The sequence below is a fragment of the Triticum aestivum genome, chromosome 3A, assembly GCF_018294505.1.
Source record: "Triticum aestivum cultivar Chinese Spring chromosome 3A, IWGSC CS RefSeq v2.1, whole genome shotgun sequence".
NCBI classification, from domain to species: domain Eukaryota; kingdom Viridiplantae; phylum Streptophyta; class Magnoliopsida; order Poales; family Poaceae; genus Triticum; species Triticum aestivum.
In genome coordinates this window covers 37215192-37223514 of record NC_057800.1, presented here as the reverse complement: position 1 = coordinate 37223514, position 8323 = coordinate 37215192, and the positions used below count along the sequence as shown (strand labels likewise).

At 44.7% G+C, this 8323-nt stretch overlaps 1 protein-coding gene across 1 annotated transcript; it reads left to right on the top strand.

Annotated features, from left to right (window-relative positions):
- Nucleotides 1-893: 893 nt before the first annotated feature.
- Nucleotides 894-2237, top strand: LOC123057757 (BTB/POZ and MATH domain-containing protein 1-like). The gene has a single exon (XM_044480663.1). The coding sequence runs from the start codon at nt 989-991 to the stop codon at nt 2090-2092; it is 1104 nt and encodes a 367-aa protein (XP_044336598.1). The 5' UTR covers nt 894-988; the 3' UTR covers nt 2093-2237.
- The last annotated feature ends 6086 nt before the right edge of the window (nt 2238-8323 follow it).

The window sequence follows — 8323 nt, the reverse complement described above, 5'->3', positions numbered from 1 at the left end:
TGAATGGTAAACTGATTTACAGACCCTGAATTTGTCTTTTTGCCAAGAGTTTCTCAGTTGTCCAAATGATTTGAAAATTAGGGCGGACCTCGCGCATCAAATTGTCTACCGTGGGAAAAAAATAGAAGTTTTTGAATTTTTCTAGTATTTGTTTTGACTTTTTTACTTAACACAGATGCAGATAAGCCCGGACTCAGAAAAGGATTTCTCATAGTTTTACCTCTTCTCGGCCTGATATGAGTGAAACTGGAGGCGCTACGAGTGAGTGCGCTCATACCAAGCGTTGTCAAACGCCCTGGTTTCGAAATCTCGCTGAAGCGCACCTGGTACGAACGACTATACAAGCGCTTGCATATCTCCTTCTGTAGGGCTTGCTTGTGTTGTAGCCCCAGCAGAATATGTGTGTCGGTTTGTTGGTACTTTTTGTCGGACTGGTTGGTTGCTTTATTTATAAAGCAGGGCGAAGTCTATTTCGAGAAACAGTGAAACGCACAAAATTATCATTTCTCCTTCCGTAGGTTCTGTCAAGACGCTTACATATAACTATTGTGAAATGTTCACAACAAAATTCAAAATTGTATTATTATCTCAATAGGCTAAGAATAAATCTTAGTTGACTCTACAAATTCGTTCATCCGTGTATCTGAGAAATATCGGCCGCTTCGTAATAATTTGTTAAGAGTTCAAAGAAATGTCAAATCTTGCACTGATCTCTATGCATGGTGGGCGATTAGCAACACGTTTCCTTTTTTAGAGTCCAGAAACGCAACTTCTGCTAATTAATTGTAGCCCAAGTCATCCTAATTTGCTCGCCTGCGAAAAGGCGCTGCGGCCACAAACTGAAGTACCAAAGATAATAATTTGCTCCCGTATCTCTCTCTATCTCCAGCGGCGTTGAAACATGAAATATCCATTCCCACAAAAAAATGAAATAGACAGGCACCTGGAATCCTAGATAGATCTGCGATCTCCTTAATTTGCTCCAATCATGTCGTCCTCGATCAAGCCAATGTCGGCGCTGGTGTCCGCCCTGCGCAGCGCCGGGCGGCAGCACCTCACCGCGTCCACCGTCGCCGCGGGGGAGCCCATCACCGGCTCCCACGTGTTCCGGATCCACGGCTACAAGCAGGTGAGGAAAACGGTCCCCAACGGCTCGGCGGTCGAGTCACCCGCGTTCGACGTCGGCGGCCACCGCTGGAAAGTACAGTGCTACCCGAACGGCGACCGCAAAGAGGCGGACGGCTCCACGTCCATCTTCCTTACCAGCCTCGGCAACGCCACGGCAGAGTTCAAGCTTAGCGTGCTCGACCACGACGGGGAGCCCTCGGTGAATGGAGCCGTGCAGCAGGAACGCTACTCGGCTAATGGCTACTGGGGCTGGACAAAGTTCCTCGACAAGGAAAATCCCAACCACACTAAGCATCTCGAGGATGATTGCCTCACGGTCCTTTGCGACGTCACCGTCGACCCCGGGCTGCGCGCGCAAGCCGAGGTGGCGGCGGCGCCACCGTTCGACCTGCGCGGGCAGCTTGCGGAAGCCCTCTGGAACAAGCACCCAGCCGACGTGATGGTCCACGTCGGCGGCGAGACCTTCGCCGCGCACCGGTGGGTGCTGGAGGCCCGGTCCCCCGTCTTCAAAGCAGACCTCGAGGGAAACGCCACCGGCGAGCTACGTGTCGACGACATGGACGCGGAGGTGTTCAAGACCCTGCTCCAGTTCATGTACACGGACAGCGCGCCGCAGCTCGATACAATGGCGGACAACCAACTTCCTCACATGATGAACGAGCAACCCGATCAGGCCGAGGCGACGAAGGCGGAGCGGCTGCTCGTGGCGGCGGACAGGCACGGGCTGGAGGACCTGAAGCGCGCCTGCGAGAAGGCGCTGCGGCCGCGCGTGGACATGGGCTCTGTGGCCGCCATGCTGTCGCTCGCTGAGCGGCATGGCTGCGCCGTGGTCAAGGAGGCGTGCATGGAGTTCCTCTCTTGTCCCGGTAATCTGAAATCGTTCATAGCCACCGATGGATTTGAGCAGCTGAGGACAAGCTGCCCTTCTGCGGCGCTGGAGCTCGTCATCAAGCAGCTGCCGTGATTCTTCTGCCTTGTTTAATTGCTCTTTACATACAGTATTTAGCAACAGAATTTTCATGTCGACATATTTCATATGTTCGGGTTTATTAGCTCCTCGGTGTTTAGTTCAAACTTTTACTATAGATGTGACTAGTAAAAATATAAGTGATAAGTGTTGCAAAAGTTATCGAAAACACTAACACCCACACGTGTGGGCGTTACCCAACTCGACCACACGTCTGGATCGCCGTTCACTGTCTTTTGCACGAATCTTGACACGCAATGGTGGATTTAGTGTGCCACGTAGGACGGAGCTGGTGTGTGGGCGTTGGAGAGTTTGCCCACACACCCGCACCACGCTGTTTGCCAGCTGCGTTGTGTGGGCGAACTGCTTTTCGCCCACATAGCCACCAACTAGGTCATGCGCGTGTGGGCAAACTGATTTTCACCCACACGACACTACTACTTTGTGGATGGCAATTGCAGTTACGCGAACGTGGCAACTTGTTACACACACATGGAAACTGTGATTCTTTGCTACATGGCAACTGCAGTTACGCAAACGTGGCAACTCGGTACACACACATGACAACTGTGATTCTTTGCTACACGGCAACTGCAGTTGCGCGTATGTGGCAACCAGATAAACACACATGGCAACTGTGATTAACAATACATGGCAACTATGGTTGGACCACACGTGGCAACTAGGTAAACACACATGGCAACTACTGTTTTGACCATATGTGACAAGTAGTTAATCACACACGGCAACTACGGTTTGATTACACGCGGCAACTAGCATAAATTAGACATGGCAACTATAGTTAACCAAAACAAATAGAGTTGCCATGCTTTTACAACTACATTTGCCATCGCGGATAACTACATCCGCCAACCAGGATGGCAACTAAATCGTCATCCCGCGGGGTACCTAACGTAGCTGCGTCAGGACGTGTGGGCATTTTTTGCTTCGTGTCACACGCACGAGGTGGAGATGAGTAGTACTTGTTGGGCGTGTGGCACGAAGTAGCCGCGCCCACACGTGTGGGCAATTCTAATGTTCGCCCACACACAGCCCGTGTGGGCTGCCTCCTGCTCACACCACACACGGTGTGTGGGTGCATGTCGTATATGCCACACGTGTGGCAGTTATCGGCGTCCAAAGTTATTGTTAGATTCATATTTAAAAGAAGTTTTTAATGGTACCCCCTCTCCCGAAATATTTTGCTTATTTGATTTTTTAAAGTCAAATCTTGTCAATTTTGATCAAATTTATAGAAAAAATCTCTACATCTAAAATACCGTTTGATCGTTAGATAGATTTTGCTTTGAGATTCGCCCGCCATATTTTTAATTTTTGAGACAAGTTTACGTACACGGGCTGGTTGGATATGTGATCTGTTTGATGTTCTTGATAAAGAGCTGCCCGTTGAGATATTTTGTGAGTGCTTTTGCTTTTTTTCTAGCAGAGCTAGCTAGGATATATTTATCTAAGTAATGTCTACAGGTATTACAAGAATGTCATGGGGATTGCGTAACCAAATGTGTCTTACCGGGGCTTGGAGACCCCATACCTGGCTATCTTATGTTGAAAGCTCGAAATTCATGAACAAACGTACACGAACTAAATGTTTCCTCCATCTGGTTAACTTCTTTGATGATCCCTCCGTAGGCTCATGCATTGTTATTTCGAATGCCATTGACCACCTCCTTACTATTGGATGCAATGTAGAGATGACACGTCCCATGATCGTCAACCAACGACAAAGCTTTCTACAAGCGATAGCTTCCAGCGATGAAGGATCGATCAACCCATTAATTACCAGGACCGAGGAGCCCAAATATATATATATATATATATGTGTTGTCCTCGCTGCAGCAGAGCCAATATTATGATCCACAGAAACACCCGTGTCAGCGTTCATCTTAATGCACCCCATGGCCAGGGGTAGCCATTTGTTATGTGAGGGCAACTGATCAAGTTCCGCTATGAACCTGTTTATGAACAAATGAGTGGAAAGGGGGCTTTGGTGGATGTCTTTGTGAATTAGCTTTCTTCTTGCCGTTTATATTGCCCACAATGTCATTGTTATACTTGTAAGCTCATTATATGATAATACTTTCATCATATAAATAGTAACCAATTTTTCGCCAATGGCTCGGTAGTGTTTTTGCTGCGTAGGGGTGTGTGGACGGGCCGTTGAGGTGGAAGGGGCCTTTTCTGTTTGTTTTTGACCTTTTTTCTCTCTGTTTTTATGTTAGTTCTTCTGTTTTTTCAATCTAATTTTCAACAAAGAAGGGTTTGACTGACTGGCCACATCTTATTCGTTTTCTAATATATCTTTTCCTTTTCTCCTCAAGCGCACCTGCCCGGCTAGCTTCTCTCCTTCCTTGAACTATGTTTGCGTGCGTGTTTGTGTTTTGGATTTTGTTGATTCTTAATTATTTTTTTACATTTGTTTGTCATTTTTAAATCAAACTACCTGTTACATGTATGTTCATCCACGTGCAACTCCACACATAGTACAACTATGTTTTCTTTTCTTTTTATCCTTTTAGCCTCGAATGATAAATTCATCATATCTTAGAGCATCTACAATCGGACCTCTCAAATCGGTCTCAAAAGCCTTTGCCCGGTCACAATTTTTTGATTCAGACGGGCCTCTCAAACGGCCCTCAAACGCTCGGGATGACCGACACTCCCCCATATCCAGCCCAAATTGAGGCGAATACGGGGGGCGCCAGGGCACGCCCGCCACATCGGCCTGACGAATGTGCCCCACATGAAAATGCCCGAAAACCCGGCGTTCTGATGGACGCCGTGTCCGTCGCCGCGGTGTGAACGCCGCGTGGTGCCGCTCTGGCTCGCCGCCCAAGACAAAATCCGGCTATTCAAGCTGGCCGGCGTCTCGCAACCCTAACTCATGTAGCTACCGCCTATGCTGCCGGTGCCGGGCACAGAGATCGTTGTGATCTCCGACGAGGTAGGATCAACGTAGTAGGTAGGTTATATTTCCTTTTGCATATCTTTATGTGGATATAAGGATCGAGTATGAGATGTCCGGATGCAACAAGTGAAATTTGAGATGTGTCCGGTCACGCCCACGAATGCACCCAGGGGCGTCCGCGGGCGTTTAAGGGGCCGGATTTGCCATATGTCTCTTACATCCATTCATCCACGCACAACTACACACGCCTCGCCTCCATGCAATTGGGCAAAGACTGACCTCTGCATATATGTTGCCTTTTTCTTTTCATTTGTTCAGGGTGAAACTTTCTTTTTTCAGGTGGCACATACATCGGCCGCATGCAGTTGCATGTCCATTGTTCACGTGCAATATTTTTTTGTCAAAAATATTGCCACTCAATTGCACATCGTCAGCCGCAGGCAAATTGCATGTCCTGGATCACACACAATTACATGTCAGCTCACGTGCAACTTACTTTTTTTTGCGAGGGTAAAAAAAGTTTTATTGCAAGTTCATAGAGTTATAGTCAAGAGGCCACAAATCCTCAATACAAGGTGGTACCAAGCCAATCCACACAGTTGTGGCACGCTCGGTTCCGCTATAATTGGCCAACCGATCGGCCACTCTATTCTGACTACGACTAATTTTCTGAAGAACAAACTCCCTACTATCAAGAAGATCCTTAATCTCCAGAACTAAATGTCCATACGCCGACCGATCCAAAGCAGCATTAGACACACTAGTCAAAGCCTTTGAAGAATCCGACTGCAAGACCATCGGGAGGTTTGAGTGTTGAATTGCCAGTACCATAACCTGCATGATCGCATGCAGTTCTGCTTCCAGCGAGTCATTGCAGTGGAAAATGAACCTGCACGCTGCAAAAATAATAGACCCCTCGCTGTTCCGATGAACCATCCCCACGACCACCGAACCATCCATCGCCTGAAAAGACCCATCGACAGAGAGGGCCACCGTACCCAAAGCCGGGGCTCGCGCGCAACTTACAGTGCTACCCAGTTGCACATTAGCTGTCGCACACAGTTGCACCATATCTTGTAACTGTTGCAGTATTGTTGCACATTTCCTATCCAACCCGCACTGCGTCAAGTAGTTGTCGCATCCCACAGGCTAGCCCCCCTAGCTAGCATTAGGTGCTGATGGAATCGCGGTTTTGTGAACCTTCTGGAAGGTTCTGGACCAGTTTTGGGAAACTTTTAAAAGGTTTCTGAATGGTTTTCTTTTTCTCTGTTGTTTTTCTTTACTAGTTTCTTTCGTGTTTTCTTTCTCTTTTCTTTTTTCAGTTTATTTTTATTATCTATTTTGTTTTTGAAAAATTCAAAAATATATATAAAAAATAAAAGTTCTAAAAATGATCCCACATTCGAAAACTAATTCACATTTTAAAAAATGTACACAAATTTCAAGTTTTTTGTGTATTCTCACATTTTTGAAAATGTTTGCAAAACTAAAAAAAATAACATTTTCAGAGAATTTGCAAAATTATCAAACAAAAATTGAGTTCTTCGTAAATTTTTCAAAATTTCAAAAATAAATCATATTTCTCAGAAAATATTCCGAAAATTCAAAAAGTACTGGAAGTTTCAAAAACCGGAACTTAAAAGTTCATTCATCTTAGAAAAGGTCGCATTTAAAAATATTTATAATTTTTAAAAACAATTTCTCATATTTTTCCTAAATATTGTTGCTACAGTAACTTAGCACTGCAGGCTACAATGTCTGAGTACGGTTCAGTGGTTCACTACAGTGCCTTGGTCCGATTCTCTACACGGTCCGGTTCTCCGGCTCGTTGCGTGCACCAGTGGGCCGGCCCAGTTGGGTGGGTGCCTGTGCGTTTCCCTGACAATCTGCCGCTCTTTGCGGCGGATAGGAGCTCTCGTATTGTAGGGACTAACAATCTATAAATAAAAAACAAAACAGAAAAACACAGGCACAAGAATGGACGATGACAACACAGGCTAACACCAGCCCTTGTGGTGATCCTAAGGCAACACAGAACGCACAAGGAAAAACGTGCTCCATTGGTTTTATTTTTGTTCTTTTGCTCTGTATGAGCATTTTTTGTACTTTGTTGAGACTTTAAGACTGCTGTCGTACTATTTTGCTTTGTAATAAAGGTGGCCGTATGCATCATTCTGATGCAGAGGCCGGGGATGCCCATTTTCAAAAATAAAATAAAAATGAGAGGAAAATGAAAAGTGAACGGAGTTAACGTGTGATCGATTTATCCCTCGCAGAAAAACACGTGTGATCGATTTATGTATGATGGCAGTCTACTGAGCCTAGTCACACCTATTTTTATATGGTATAAATTTAGTACACCCTAAATGTAAGACATTTTTTCAGTTTGATTTGAACTGTCAAAACGTCTTACATTTAAAAACAGAGGTAATATTATGATACACATTGTTTCCTCTATGAATTTAATCAAATTTTATAACTTATGCAAAAATCAATACGTGCTATATTATGAATGGAAGGAGAACTATATTTTTCTACATATGAATAATATTTTATTAGTCAATTATGATTAAAATTTGATCCAAAATCAAAAGAGGATTAATAAACCGAACAAAGAAATTACTAAATAAACAGTGCATTCATATTGTCAGCTTATCGCTGATGATTTCCCTAGGAATAGGTAGTACGCTCCGTGTGCTGAATTACTAATTTCATACTACCTGAAAAACGAAAATCAAGCTCTGTTTATTTAATTGGAACGTTAAAACTAAGCACTCTAAAGAAACTTCTCACTCGTCTACCCCATGTATATGTTTTCACACTCTGGTGTCCCTACCTGTCAAATGTAAGTCGTGAGAAGGGAAAACCGGTGGCTTACATGGTTGATTGAGCCTTTCTCAGTGATTTGCAAACGAAGTCATGTAATAAATTCAATGCTTGTTGACCAAGTCCTTAACAAGTTGTTCATGTAAAAAATATTGTAATGGAATTTGTATGAGATGTCGATTTATTTGCAAGGTTCAAGGAGAGTGCGCTCTTGAACGATAACATGCACGAGATCTTCGAATCCTCGATATTTAATGATTTCTCGTATAAGGTATTTAATGAGGCAACAATAATATAAGCATTGTGATATTCATTTCTCCTTGGGTTTTTTTAGAAAGAGTTTCTTTTGCCGCATTATGTCATCTCGCAATCAAAACATTTCCTTTTTATGAATGCATCATGTCAATGTATACGTCCATGTGTCATTCTTGCGTGTCTGTGTACATTGGTGCGCGGAGCACCGTCGAGAGGGACTC